We start from the raw sequence: 15336 nt of genomic DNA, 5'->3' as shown, positions 1-15336 counted from the left end.
TATGCAGCGCGAAGACCGGATGTACTAGCCAATAAAAGCACACCGCTATTTTCCCATTTGCAACGGCGGGTGATTGTAACTATTCAAGAGATGACACACTTCAATTTCCTGTTTCTTTTAAATTTTTTTCTAGTTTTCGCTTTCTCGCCAATCGCCCGAATCATTTCTATAAAGCAACTTTTAAGACGGTCCGGTAGCCGCGTCTCTTATTTTGAAGGCGCCCACCGGAAGTAAGTGTCATTGCGGTCTCGTCGCTGGATGAGCGTAGATGGTCAGCAAGCCCGTCTCGGGCTGGGCTTTTTTTTTTTCTTCTTCTCACATCCTTAAAGAATATTCAAGCATGAAGAGACAAAGGCACTGAGGGGAGACGGGGGGAAAGAAAAGAAAACATGATTTAAAAACTTTCGGCGCTTACTATGGCAATAAGGGAGCTAAAAGTTTGCCTTTTAGGGGTAAGTGTCATTTTTTTCTTGCTCTTTTTTTGGGGTGAGTAACTTTCACACAAGCTAGCTAACCTTGTTTACTCCGCCTGTAACGGATTCCGGCTAACGGTATTTAGTTTTAACTCCGCTATTCTTTGACAGGAAACTGAAGAAATATCGTTTTGAGACACGGTCGACCGGTGGGGCGCTGCCGTTAGTATAGTTTTGTGGGTCATACTGACATATTTAAAGCGGCTACTTGCTTCAAACAACCCTTAAAATACACAAAACCCCGTTTAAACAGTGTTTTATAACATCACTGACAGTATATCGCCCATGACGTCACCGCGAAGCTAAAAATCCTACATTTCGTGGTGCGTTCACGGAAGGCGGCGATCCCTCGGAATAAAATGCTGACCTGGACAGTCGGTAGACGTCATGTCTGCAAACTGCGAGTTTGACCTCAAAAGTAAACGCCAAAAAGCTAAATCCTAATCATCGGGCCTTCGTGTCCCGGCCCCTCCACATCCCTGTACTCGCCCAGACCCGGTTTAGGTTAACCTTACTGTGAAAGGTCACATTTCATTTACCTCTTGTTTACCGCAAGAGTTGTCACTTCCTGGATAATTGGGATTTTTAAAAGCGGACCTGTAATGGATTTTCTGTTTGCTTGTTTGTTTTTCAGCCCACAGATTTATTTTCAAATCAAATGATCAGCATTCTTTGATATATTGTGCGTAGAAGTTTAGTCAGCAGAAGAAAAAAATAAATCAGAGTGAAAAGTTCCCACTATGCAGAACCTCCAGTTAGTGTTTTCCTGATTGTGCACATTTGAATTAAAACAACAAACGTAGTCACAGTAGAGAGGATTTTCAGTCCATGACACTGATGAATATCAGCAACAGGCTCCTGAACTAGACATGTTTAACGTCAAAGTGGATTTTAAAGTCTGGGGTTGTACTTAAATATCAAATTCAAAATGTGATTAAGATGTCTCGTTGAGCAGATGACATTGACAAGATGTAATTTTGGTCAGTTAACAGCGCTGCTTCGAGAAAACAATGTCTACGTCAGCTGTCATCACTAGCTAAACTAGACAGCCTGCATTTAACTACAAATCAGTTGAACAGCATCGTCATTGGAAATATGAATGTTTAACTGATTCTATTTTTCACATATCAGATACCTGTATCTGTCGTATCATTCGACTGGCTAATATTTACTGATGCAGATACATCTGGCAGACTTCCTGTGTCAGTAGTTCTCTCCTTTTTAACATGTTTTATTGATCACTTATTTAGGAATGACCTCTCTTGTAAATGTTGTTAAAAAACGCGAAGTGAGTCACAGAGTTGATGGACCGACGGCCAATCGGAAGTGCCGGGAACGACCCCCAGGGCCAGTGTTGACCCTCCGGTTGTGTGGTGTGACCAGCATGTGACGACTCTGTTTCCAGGACACCGGGGTCGGGAAATCCAGTATCGTTTGCAGATTCGTCCAGGATCACTTCGACCACAACATCAGTCCCACCATAGGGTAAGACCACTGCGCTGCAAAGTCTCCAAAGACATGTGAGGCAAGATAATGCAATCATACCCTATTTCCCCCCTGACTCTGGTCATCAACATCTTCTGACATCAAATCACAGAAGAATGATTCAGTCCTGCTCTTTGAAATTTTTTTTACAGATCTCAAGATCTAAAATAGCAGACTTTTATCATCTGAACATGCAAAAGGAAAATAAATGATGGGAATTATTCTAGTGGTGTGACATAATAGTCAAAAACTAAAAGTAAAATATCACCAGTATTTTCACAAGAATTTCCAATCTTCGAACAATCACACACAAGATCACGCTCATTCCATTTTGGTCAGTACTGGATCTAATTTTTACTTATGCTGGCAACTACTTTACCAGCATAAATCAATAATATCAAGAGAAAAACAAAAATGGAAAAAAAAATTCGAATGAAAATATGAGTGACACAGGGGCAAATTACTGTGACTGATTGCTTCGGAACTCCATTCAGAAAAGAAGCATTTTTCAAGGTTGTTTGCAGGTCCTCTTGTGGTCAGAGGAGGGAAAAGCCAGAGTGTTTGCTCTTCGCAAATCAGTTATTTTAAGATAAGATTATACTTTATTGATCCCCATCGGGTGTCACAGGGCAGAGAACAGGTATCAATAAGAGTCACAATAAATAGAGATGTTTCAAAAGCAACAGTAAAAGGATAAAAATAGTTAAACTGCAATGTGAGGACAAAAGTAAAGCGACAGCTGCAGGGCGTGGCCAGAAGTACAGATGCGACCCCGGCAGGTCTGAGTTGTGGGCACAAGGATGCTTCTGAAGTTTTGGGTTCTGCCTCAGAGTGGGCCGATCCGCTGGCCGAATGAACTGCTCGTCGTGCAGTGGTTGAGACGGATTGTCCAAAATTGCTCCCAATATTGTCCTTCACCTTCCTTCACGTGTCACCACTTAACTAGATTTGTGAGCGCAGCTTTTGATTCACCCTGATTTAATTTTCACTTAGATTCTCAATCTGGTCTCATTTTAATGCAGAAACTCTTCAACTTTCTGTTATATGAGGAGTTTAGTGTCAGAGCAACCCTTAAATTGTGATGTAATGTTTATTTGTACTGTGTGTGTACAGACACACCTAAGCTGATGAGACGATGCAGACAGGAGAACTTCTTGTTACAGAGGTTATCTTTTTTTTTTTCCTCCTTGCTACGTTTCACAGTATTACCGCAATTTCCAGACTATAAGTTGCAACTTTTTTCACACTGCAGCTTAAACAACGATGTGGCTAATTTATGAAATTTTTGCTGGGGGCTAATGAGTCTCACGCCGCCAAAATATTTAGCCTTGTCACATTGGACAGATGAAATGACCGTGAAATTCTGAGGCCGTTCAATTCTGACACCGAAAAAGACAACTTTAACGGTTTCAATGCGCAGGAGGAAGACCACGATAGCGATCAGCTGGAGTAGGACAGTAGGGATAGAAAATAGATGGACATTTCCTTGTGTTATTTATAGTTCATCTTTTTCACCAGCCGTGTTACAGGCACTGTATTTGATCAAACTTTTAAAAAATGATTTCTGCGTAAATATCTCATGTCATAACGTGGACACCTGCAGCTTATAGACAAGTGTGGCCTATATATGTACTCATAGATATATTGAGTTATTTATAGCCGCTGCGGCTTATAATCAGGTGCGCTCAATAGTCCAGAAATTACGGTGAGTAATTTGCACCATGTGGGGAAACTCAGAGGGGAAATGGTTTATTTTTAAGTAGGTTATTTTGGACAGAACAAAATTAATCTTTACCGCTTCTGGAGTCTCGAACATCTGGTCAAGCCATGGTCTGTGAAGCCATGGCGACGGGAAGATCTGATGACAAGTTATCAGTCTCACGCTTGTCTGTTTTCTTTCCCTTTGTTTTAATGTTTTGTTTTTTTTTTCCTGTTGACCCAGAGACACTCTTGTGAAATATTGTCCTCCACAGAGCGTCATTCCTGACCAAGACGGTGCCATGTGGGAACGAGCTGCACAAATTCCTGATTTGGGACACGGCAGGACAAGAGAGGGTGAGCCCATCCTTCTTTTAGCAACAATTAGACCTCATTTTGCGCACATAACTCTATGAATCACATAAAAAAAATCCCATTTTCATCTTGCGTTTGGAAAGCGAGCAGTGACTTAATCAAGGGTCCTCATGACAGAGTTATTATTAGGTGTGAAATGGGATGATCCTATAAGGTCAAAGGTCACAAGACTGCCATATTTTCACAGTTTCATTTGATTAAAGGGTTGTATGGTGTGTCTCGCTGAGGCTATAACTACATAGACGGTTCAAGTTTTGTTTTTGTCTGCTTGTGTCTGTGGAAATGAAACCCTTAAGCATATTCCAAGGATTCCTGTGTGGAGTAATTTACCCAAATATTAGTACATGTATCCTAGCGATCATTATGTGTGTTTTACATACCTTTAACTGTATTTATATTTATTTCATTTGATCTTTACTGTTCTTTTTATTCTGTTTTTATGATTCGCAATTTTTATTCTTTATTTGTTAAATAGTGTTCTATTTTGATTGTCCCCAACTTGAGCTGCTTTCAACAAAAAGCAATTTCCTCTGGGGGATCAATTAAGTATTCTGTTTCTGATCCCTTTAAAAATTGTCCTTTAAATTAATGAGGGGAAAAAATCACCTCAAATCAATTGAATAGCTCTGAAAAAAAGGAAGGAAATAATCCAAAATGTATGAATGCTTCTCTCCAGCTTTCTAGTTTTGTTGTTGCCACATAAATGCTAACTGTAATAACCGTGCAGAAACAGGCTAAACGGCCCGTTTCACCACAGGAAGTCAACTTTGCATCATCATCATCATCATTGCTACGTACAGAAAAGGGGTACTAGCAAAGGCCAATGAGCTGTCATCAGTCATGAGAGCGTGTGCTTCCTGTACCTGCTGGAAAGCGGCGCTGTGGCGCCCAGGTCAGCAGCAAGATCATGTTCTCATGCAGAGAGAAGACTTGGCTGCTGCAGGTTTCAATGCATATTTGCAGGAGGCCCTCCTGACCAGACCCAGTCATCCAAATACATCATTTCCAAAAGCCACTGGAAGTTTTTCTGTTCTAGCCCTCCCCCTGTAGCGCCCCTCTTTTATACGACGTTCTTCTTGGATCGCAGTCTAGCAGCTTTTTATTGGTTAAAAAAAAAATCTCATTATGCCATTACGGTGAATGTTCTGAGCAGGTTTTATTTTCGGAAATATTGGTATGTTAGACATGTGGCTGCTAATAAGATGGAGCCCTTAGACCACTCGTCTTTCCGTAATAATATTAGCTTATTTGTCTTGCCTCTAATAGGACAGCAGCAGAAGTCTTATCATCTTTCTGATGACTGCAGTACATAGAAATAAACATTTACAGTCATTTTCCACTAACGGTATTTTAAAAATGTGAAAAAAAAACTTAATGAAAGCTTGTAAGAAATTTTTTTGAAATCAGAGATGTGTTCCTTTTTTCTTTTTTTCTTTCGACCTCATATGTTTGTTCATTTCTCCGATCACCAATCTTTTCTAACTTGATTTACTCTATCGGATTTTCAGTGTATTTTATGTTGTGTAAAAGTAAAGTTTCGGACCTCCTTGCTCGTGTGGGGTCAATATTTATGATGTACGGATATATCCTGTAGCCCTACTCCGCAGATTATTCACACAATAAGAGATAGGTAGTACATACGGGCGTTCACTTTTAGCTTATCCGTAGTTTAAGGGATGTTTATGCAGGGAGGCGATCATGCTAACTTGTCATTTTGTGTTTTTTTTTTTCAGTTTCACTCATTAGCTCCCATGTACTACAGAGGGTCGGCCGCTGCTGTCATCGTGTATGACATCACCAAACTGGTAAGAGTCACCCCTCCGTCCTATCCAGCCCTAAACAGTTGCAGGAAGCCGTGAACTGCAGGGTTCCTTGTGCAAGAGACCATGGAAGATTAGCAGGAAAGTTAGGTGCCCAAAAATTAGCAGTAGCTTGAATAAAACATCTTGAATAATTATGTGAAAAGGGTCCAACACAGCATTAAAAAAAACATGCAAGAAGAAGAGTTAACCATTACATCTTCAGCCGAGTAAATGTGAATCCCTGTGACAAAATAGAGTTGATTAGCAGTGGCATTTATGAACTTGGGCAAATGACCGGGAAACGCACCAGCGGAACAGCGGCGGTGTAAAACCCTCCCGCTGCAATGGCCTGGTAAGGCCGCACAGGCAGGTTGAGAATGCAATTACTTTTCCACCACCCCTGGATGCTGCAGTTCCACGGCCGGCAAAAGGACATTCCTTTGTGGCCTGTTCATGGAAACCCGTCTCACCGTCTACTGCAGTGAACATATGACGCATCTTGCAGGAAGCGTTGCGCATACTCTCAAAGTGACCGCGATGTTCCTCTGACTGAAACGCCGTGCTGAGGAAAGTCTCCCCTCCCCCCTCCCCGTGTGCTTTGTTGACCAGGACTCTTTCCAGACACTGAAGAAATGGGTGAAGGAGCTGAAGGAACACGGTCCAGAAGACATCGTTGTCGCCATAGCAGGGAATAAGAATGACTTAGGAGACATCAGGTGGGCTGTGGTTCTCTTTCAGACCTCCAAAGCTGTAGCCATGTGGGGGGGAATCAGATAATATTAGATAATATTGATGCACATAAACAAATTCTATGTATGATATAAACATTAGAATACAAGAAATTCAAATAAGTAGAATAAATGTCTTGTGCAGGGAATGGTTATAGAAATAATAGTTGTACCGTAGGAAATGTGGGTAATAATTGTGAAATGATAATTATGATGAGAGTGGTAGGTAGAGATGAAGGTAATGCGAAAAACATATACAGTATGGGTGTTATTGAAATGTTAATGCTGCATAGTCCTAAACAGAGCTGCTCCGCACTGCAATTCAAAGCAACTTCTTCTTCTTTGGGCTTTTCCCTTCAGGGGTCTCCGCAGCACATCAACCTTCTCCATCTAACCCTATTCTCTCTATCCACACCAACAACCTTCATATCCTCTCTCACTCCGTCCAATAATCCTCTCTTTAGTCCAATTCCAGCATCCTCTACCAATATATTCACTACCCTTCCTCTGTACATGACCCAACCATCTCAGTCTGGCTTCTCTGACCTTTTTTTCCAGAACATCTAACATGTGCCTTCCCTCTGATGGACTCATCCCTGATCCTATCCCTCACGGTCACTCCCAAAGAGAACCTCAACATCTTCATCTCTGTGACCTCCAGCTCTGCCTCCTGTCTTTTGGTCATTGTCACTGATTTTAGTCCATACAGCATGGCTGGTCTCACCACTGTCTCCTCCACCTTTTCCTTTCCTTCTGGCCGATAATCCTCTAACGCATAGTACCCCTGACACTTTTCTCCACCCATCCCAACCTGCTTGAACCCATTGTTTTACCTCAATTCAAAGCAATAAAGACATGAATTCAATATCAGTGTGACATCAGAGACGCCAGTTTACATTTCAACATCCGAAAGACACTGTGTGGATGTCAGAGAGTTCAAAAAGAAAGAAAGAAAGCGAACAAACAGGATTTATCTGTTGAATATTTAAATCAAAAGCTCGTCACACAGTGTGGACGTTGGCGTTTGGACGCCCGGTCAGATCAACATTTATACGCGACTGGTCATGTCGACAGTATCCGCTTTTACATGGCGGACGTGAATGATACAGATATTTCTGTCGCAGGCCGATGAAAGCGTCTGATGTTTGCAAAAGATCGCAGTCAATACAGCCCTTTGTTGGGACAACTCAATGGGGCATTTCAGAAATCTTAAAAAAGACCCATGACACTTCTGACTTAATTATCGTAGTGTTACTGTCTTTATCCATTTAACGCCGGGTATAAATCAAAAGAACAGCAGAGCCTCCTGGTTGGTATGATATTCACTGTATTACCGGCCCTAACTTTAGCTCGGTTTTCGTTGTTTTAAAATAAGAAAATGTAAGTTTGACTGCAGCTCAGAAAGAAAGGGGCCCAACCTGTCCTCCGCAGGTTATCATATCTGGTAGTTCTTTCTAGCAATCCAACGGAGCGAGTGAGAAGTCTTTGATGACAAATTGTATTTGCCGCGGGACGCTTTCGAGCTTCCAACCCACTTCGCCCGCTGAATGCCTCCTCTCTGCAGGGAAGTACCAATGAAGGAAGCCAAGGAGTTTGCCGAATCAATCGCAGCTATTTTCATCGAGACCAGCGCCAGAAATGCCGTCAACGTCGAGGAGCTCTTCCAGAAGATCAGTAGGTTTGCTTGTCCTCATGTGCCGCCATCATATGAGTCAGAATTAGCTGTTTTTATTGGGAAATGCCTCATGAAAACAAAGCCGTGAGGACAACTAACAGTGGCAAGGACACAACGTCTTTGGTTTCACACGTCCTCAGAGGTGGAAAGCTCAGAAGAGGCAGATGACAATAATATGCATCTCATTATCAAATCTTGTCGGAGCAAGGATTAGTCGAGATGTCTCGCTTCTCATCCGAGAGGCTTCTTCAGGTCGAAGGACGGTGGAGAGTTTCGGCTGAGATCAGGGTATGTTATGTTAATAAATGGGTTGTTGCTGCAATTCGCTGAAATGGGGATGAGAAGATAACCTTTATTGATCCCAACAGAAGGAATTATTTTGTCACAGCAGCACAACAGTTATAGTATCAATAGATGTGAATATAAATGAGATAGCAAAAGACATCCACAAATAAATAGACAGCAGAGAACAACAACATCGAGGATAAGAGCGGACAACGGAATGGCAACAACAGAGCGACAACAGTAATGACAAAAATAAACAAAAATAAAGCAAGAAGCGAAGGGCTGAGATCAACAAGGATAAAATAGACAACGGATTTTAAAACACTTGTAGTATTTCTTCATAATACTGTGTCATTTTAAATTAAACAAAAATTACTTTTGAAGATAAATTTCACGGATCACCCGTTGGTCGGGTCGGGAACCAATAGCTTCCGAGCATGTCCGGGTCATTGTAAAGGTGAAGAAATTAATTTTATCAGATGGTTTATCCGCTTCAACTCTTGTAACGGAAAAGATGAAGAAAATCAAAAAAAAGATGATTACCGTACATTCCAGGCTGCGTGGACAGAGGACTTTGCATTTATTTGGATCTGCAGTATGTCTAATATGCAGTGATAAAATTGCATCGATGAAACGGTCAAATATAAAGCGGCACTTTGAACAAATCCATGCAGCACCAGTGGTCGCATGAAAAGGAAGACATATTTAATTTATTATACGTTAAAAATTGGGAAGGATTGTCCAGGATAGCTCCCAGTTTGTCCTTCACCCTCCCGCACTGCCACCCATTGAAGACGGTCCAGGTTCAGTCGTTGCACGTGCCTTGTTTGGGAAAGAAAGGTACAAATTCCGTGGGCGTTGACCAACTCAGGCGAGTTCCTTTGACCATCTGAAGGCTCATTTATGCTCACGTTATGAACGTTCCTGTCAGATGTTCAGCGTCGCTGCTCGCATACGCCCGGTGCTTCCTTTACGCTGCGGTGATCGTTTTAGCAATCCAACCACTAGACGGCAGTGCAGAGCTTGCAGTTCACTTCTGAGATCAGGGTTCCGTGTCAGAAAGCAGAAGCAGTTGACGGCGGCGGTCTGTAGATCTGAAGAAGCCTCTTGAATGGGAGGTAAGACATCTTCAAGGAGAAAATCTGAGTCAAGTAGCCGCAAACACAAGATTTAGATGATAAAGCATGACCTGGATGACCAGAGACTTCACAAACTAGGCGGAGTGTTGTGATTTTTGCTGAAAATGTTATGTTTACATAATGACAATAAAAAAGTCTTAACTGAACTGGCAATCAGTGCCCTTTAAGAACCAGCAAGCTGACACTTAAAAATCATCGTGAAAATCCACCCATGTCAGCAAGGTGAAAGGAGGAGACAAAACCTGCATGAATCCGAGTAGAAACTGGTGAGCCGAAAGTGTTCAAGAATATCCAAGTAACAGCAAGATGTTACCTGAAAATGAGCAAGAAATTATGTTAAAATCAGTCATTAATTTGCAGACAATCGTTAATTACAGATGCCTGATATGTGAAAATGACTTTTTTCTTTTGAATCAACATCAATCATACCATTAGCTCATTGTTATTTGTTTGGTTTCAGTGCTTTTTTTAAGTGCTGTTAATTCATTTATTTTTTTCCCAAAATATCCCCTCCCTGCCCAGGAGCATCTTTCATTTGCACCTCAAACACCAGCTTTCTTTTCACAAAGCGGTTAGCACTTCCCTCCCCACAGGAAGACGGTCCCTGGTTTGATTCTGACAGGGGGTCCATTCTGTGTGGAGTCTTCATGTTCTCCTGCATTGGTTTCCTCCCACAATCCAAAAAACAAAAAAAAAAAACATGCAGAAGGTTAATTGGAGACCCAAATTGCCCAAACGAGTGACGGGTTGAATTCCTCTATATGACCTATGAAGGAGAGAGGGAGTAGGTGTTTGTACCGTCATTTCCGGACTGTAAGCCCTGACTGTTTCCTCACGCGGCTGAACCAATGATGCTGAAAATTTCTGGATTTTTGGGGGGGGGCTAAAGAACTTCACACCTCCAAAACATTTAGCCTCATCACATCGGACTGATGAAATCACCACGAGATTCTGAGGCCGTTCAATTCCGATGTCAAACAGGACGACTTTAATGGTTTTAGTGCTCAGGAAGAAAACCAAGATAGTGATCACCTGGAGTAGGACAAAGCTGTGATAGAAAATGGATGGATGGATGGATGGATGGACATTTCCTTGTCTTATCTATTATTAATCTTTTTCATCAGCCGTGCATATGAAATTAGTTGGTTAGACGGAAAAGGTTGTTTTGCTGTGGCGACCCCTGAAGGGAGAAGCCCAAAGGAGAAGAAGACCAGTATGAATTTAAAGTAAAAAAAAAAAAAATGTCTCTGTGTAAATATCTCATGTTACAACATGGACACCTGCGGCTTCTAGACAAGCGCTGCCTATACGTGTACGCATAGATTTATTTTGTTATTTTTGGCTGGTGCGGCTTCTATTCAGGCGCTCTCAATAGTCTGGAAATGATGGTGTGTATATATATTTTTGTGAACGTTTGTATGGCTCTGTGATGGATCCAGGTTGAGCACTACCTCTCGCTCAATGACCGCCGGGGTTGTCTCCAGCCCCGCCACACCCTTTAGCGCAAGATAAGCGGTGTGCTGTACCCAGTGAATGAATGAATGTTTGCTTTTCGTCATGGCGACGCTGTTACTGACCCGTCGCTGTATTGAAGGTAAACAGATTCCGCCCTTGGAAAATCCCGAAGTGGAGAGCAACGAGTCCTTCAAACTCACCCGGCAGCCGCCCCCGACCATCAGGAAATGCTGCTAGTAGCCACGGCGGCCGAGGCGACGGCTTCCTCCAGCAGCTGCGACCCCCCCCCCCCCTTCTCTCCCCCCCACCCCGAACCCCAACCCCCAGCGCCCGTCCACAATGCACACAGTGTCCTCCTTGGGGAGCGACAACACCGTGGACCGAGGTCAGCCAAGTTGCGCCATTCAACGGCCGCACGGAAACAGAAACACCTGAAAGTATTATCATCCGTTGTGTCGGCGGCCATTTTAACATGTTTTTCTTTTCATCACATGGTAGTATTAGCTGTCGAGAAGCGCAGAGGCGTCAGTGTGTGTGTCCCGCGAGTGGCACACCGAGGTGTCAGGTACATCCGTTCAGTCCCGGTTTTGAGAGCAAGTCATTTCGGCGCCCCTGGTCAGTGTTATGAATCTGGGGATTCGGTTATCCGGACCAGGTTCACCCGTCAGGAGCTGCCGCTCTCCCGCCACACACGGTAAAGGACTTTTGAAATAATATTTTTGTTCTTTTTTTTTTTTTTTTTTTTTTTCCTCCTCGTGGATTTTCTTTGTTCCACCTGTAGCCCCTGCACAGAATTTCACCAGGAAGTCAAGATCCAAAACCTCCTGAGTGCATTTGGTTCTGTAGCAGAAGCAGCAGTTTGACATTCCACTTTTTCTTTTATACACGTGCATTTGCTGTAAATAGGTTTAACTGTAACATCTTTTGAATAAAATAGCTCAGAGCCTAAGTTATAATCTCCGTAGGACACCTGCTGCTGAGACTCCATCACCATGACGAAGATTGTTTCCACTGTAGCGTTAACAAAAATACACGCTGAAAAAAAACAGTTATGGTTTCATGATGGGGATTTGCGAGTTTTTGTCTTTCCATGTCTCTGAGAAAAGGGTTTAGACGATTTCCAGTGATGGAATTCATGTAATTATGTGAGTGAGAGTAAATGGACGTCTCTGTCCGCGGCCCCACGACCGGTCCATGATGAACCCCGACTCTCGCCCAAACACAGCTGGAAGGATCTGACACCCCGATAAGTGGCATAGATAAATAAATGAATGAATGAGTCATTCCATGCTAGTATTCGTTGCAGATGTATGACAGCTTTCCTGTACACAGCCAATTCACTATTCATATGACGTTGCCTTTTCTGCGATAAATGATCAAATACTGTATTTCATGAGTGTAGCAAGCGATTAAAAAAAAAAAAAAAGTTGGTAGCGCGGCTTCCTGAGCAGTTCGACCCCTGGAGCTTTCAGTTTTGACAGTAAAACGGATCTTTTTAACAACATGGATCGGGATAAAGATATCTTAGGATGTTGTGTCACATCGGAGAAACGATAGCGACTTCGTTTGAACACCACAACGCTGTAGACCGTGTCGTTACCACCATTTGTTCTGTTTTCTTAGTCTCAAATTACACATCATGTGCCTTTTTAACGTTTCCTTCTCAAGCGTGTGACGAGGTGCGTTTTTTTTCCTTATAGTGATGCATTAAACATCTAAATAATTCTGCATAACACTATTTTACATTGTAAAATACCTGCAGCCTTCATTGTAATGTAAATCATGTAACCTCTGCAGGACAACGTAACTTTTCTATATTAATCAATGTAATAAACGAGTAATAATTCAGAAACGCTGTCTCGTGTTTCTTTTCCCATCTGGACGAATGGAAATTTGGCGGAACATCCCGGAAAGATCACAATGAAAAAAAATGTGCTATCTGAGTACCCGCTTTGACTTTCCCTGGGTTTTAAAATGCCCAATTTAGCTTTAAAACACTTGAAAACAGCAGTTGGGTCAACTATGGAAATATGACATTTTCTTCAAACGTCTTCAAAAAACTGTTTTAAAAAAAGGAGGAGTAATTACATCCTGTGCATTGGCATCTCCTCCAGTCCACACACTTCCAGCTGTGAAAATGGATTTCCCCATTGTCTGGGAGAGAGTGCAGCAGCTATTAATATTTAAAACCGAACAAATGCACCCTTTGAAATACCAAGATGCCTCTCACTACTTCCTAATCATACTCGCTCATATTTATATGTATATAATTTGTGTCACTGCAAACATCAGTTAAGACACGTCTTTTTATTCCATCATTCTCGCAACCCCCCCCCCCAAAAAAAAATAGTTTGGGTCAATTTCAATGCAATCATGTTGATTAAATTCAATAACGAAAGGCAAGTTGATTTAAAATAACAGCACATCTCTTGTTCTCACAGAGATGATTGAAAAAATACTGTATAAATTCAACATTTCCCCGTTGGGTGAAGCACCAGGGGGGAAAACATGTACTCATGTCTGCATTTATTTAAAAGAACATGGACGATATTTCAAGTGAGCAGCAGCTGATCCAAGAAACTGCAGCCCATGAATATTTCTTTTTGGGAAAATTAGTCTTTCATTTTTTGCATTTTTTTTTTTTTTTTCCAACAGTAACATGTGAATAGAGTAGTTTTCCTGCAGAAAGGAGAAGTACTCCCTCAGGTTGTTGGTCTTCCTGATATTTGGATGGTTTCTGTGTACCTTTTCTAGGTTCTCTTACGTTGTGTTTTTGCCTGTGGCATTTTTTCTCAAAAATCTATGACATAAATATATAAAACATACACAAATACTGATAAATATGTGCTGTAAACGTATTGGATTTATATGTCGTGAATAAACATACAATCATCAAATTATTCAAAACCCCTCAATTATTGATCCTGAGTCTGTCAGAATAGTGTTTGTATCCACGTTATGCACTTTGATGGGATAAAGTTATCAATAATCTATACACGAATTAAGGAAGAATATTTTACATTTGAGAAGGCAGTTATTTGACATTTGTTGAAATAACAATATTGAAATGTGCATTTGTCTTTTAAAATGCAGTTTTTGCATGCGGTTTCGGTTATATGTCAGAATACCTAAAACAAGTTTTTACATGACTTTTTAAGTTTAATTTAAAATTGTGCATTTCTTTAAATTCGGTTTTGCATTTATTTTCGAGCTAAAAAATGAAATTTCTATACATCCTTTTTATTCCCACAATGTGGAAATTCAGTGTTAAAAGCAGGGGGTGACGGTAATGCAGAATATAAAACAAAAACAATAAAACAGTGGACATCCATGAATTTCTGTTATCGATTTTTACAATGATGAATGTGCAAAATATTGACATTATCAGCCAGAATATATACAATATGAACTTTATATCTACAGTGTATTACACATTCTTAATATAATGATTATTACATTGTACATTACAATGCAATTTTTATTTGCCCATTTAATTCAATGTTAATATTTGCATTTCTCTTAATTAGTTTCTGCATGTTTTTTGGAGGTTGAATATCAACATGTACATTTTTAATTGCAGTATGGTCATGCCTTTTTAGGTTAAATATTAATTGCATGTCTTTCAATTAGTTTTCTAATGCATTAACAAGTGGAATGTTAAAATGTGCATTATAAGTTAAAAGTTAAAATGTGTTTATATTTTAAATCAGTTTTTGCATGCCCTTTTAAGTTAAACGGTGCATTTCTTGAAACTAGTGTTTGCATGCCTTTTAGTCATTAAAGTTATTTGAATTTGTGTTTTACATGTTGTTTAAAGTTTAGTGTCAAAATGAATAAAATATTTTTTTGCATCCTTTTTAAGTGTAAAGTTGCAATGTGCATTTCCTTCAATTTGTCGTGTTTATAAAAAAGGCAGAAATGCCTTTTCAAGTCAAAACTTAAAATGTTCAAGTAAAATGTGCACCTGTTTATCTTTAAATGACAGCAGTTGCATGCGTTTTTAAACAGAGTTAAAATGAGAATTTCTTTGTATTTGTTTTGTTTAGAAAGAGGCAGACACGCCTTTAAAAGTCAAAATTTAAAATATTTTCTTTAAATTGTTTTTTGCATGCCTTTTAAAGTAAAATGACAAAATGTACATTGTTCCCCTTTAAATCCCATTTTTTGCATGCCTTTTAAAGCGTAAAGTTAAAATGTGCATTCCTTTAAATTCGTTTTGTT

The 15336-nt window shown here is 40.7% G+C and overlaps 1 protein-coding gene across 2 annotated transcripts; it reads left to right on the top strand.

Moving 5' to 3' along the window:
• The first annotated feature begins 152 nt into the window (after nt 1-152).
• Nucleotides 153-14983, top strand: rab31 (RAB31, member RAS oncogene family). 2 transcript variants are annotated; one of them, XM_086153380.1, is made up of 7 exons: nt 153-452; nt 1879-1958; nt 3932-4013; nt 5765-5836; nt 6443-6549; nt 8126-8235; nt 11255-14983. In XM_086153380.1, exons 1-7 carry the CDS (start codon nt 417-419, stop codon nt 11350-11352), a joined length of 585 nt encoding a protein of 194 aa, XP_086009506.1. In that variant the 5' UTR covers nt 153-416; the 3' UTR covers nt 11353-14983. The 2 variants fall into 2 exon arrangements, with proteins under 2 accessions (XP_086009506.1, XP_086009507.1); XM_086153381.1 differs by lacking the exons at nt 8126-8235; nt 11255-14983 and adding an exon at nt 7120-8098.
• Nucleotides 14984-15336: the final 353 nt, after the last annotated feature.

The sequence above is a fragment of the Fistularia commersonii genome, chromosome 10 (genome assembly GCF_037954325.1).
Source record: "Fistularia commersonii isolate RoL2024-O1a breed Wild chromosome 10, RoL_Fcom_v1.0, whole genome shotgun sequence".
NCBI classification, from domain to species: Eukaryota; Metazoa; Chordata; class Actinopteri; order Syngnathiformes; family Fistulariidae; genus Fistularia; species Fistularia commersonii.
This window is presented reverse-complemented; position numbering and strand designations above follow the sequence as displayed.

Coding starts and splice junctions, on each gene's coding strand:
- rab31 (XM_086153380.1), top strand. CDS start 417: ATGGCAATAAGGGAGCTAAAAGTTTGCCTTTTAGGG. Junction 453..1,878: donor TAAAAGTTTGCCTTTTAGGG/GTAAGTGTCATT, acceptor CTCTGTTTCCAG/GACACCGGGGTCGGGAAATC. Junction 5,837..6,442: donor TGTATGACATCACCAAACTG/GTAAGAGTCACC, acceptor TTTGTTGACCAG/GACTCTTTCCAGACACTGAA.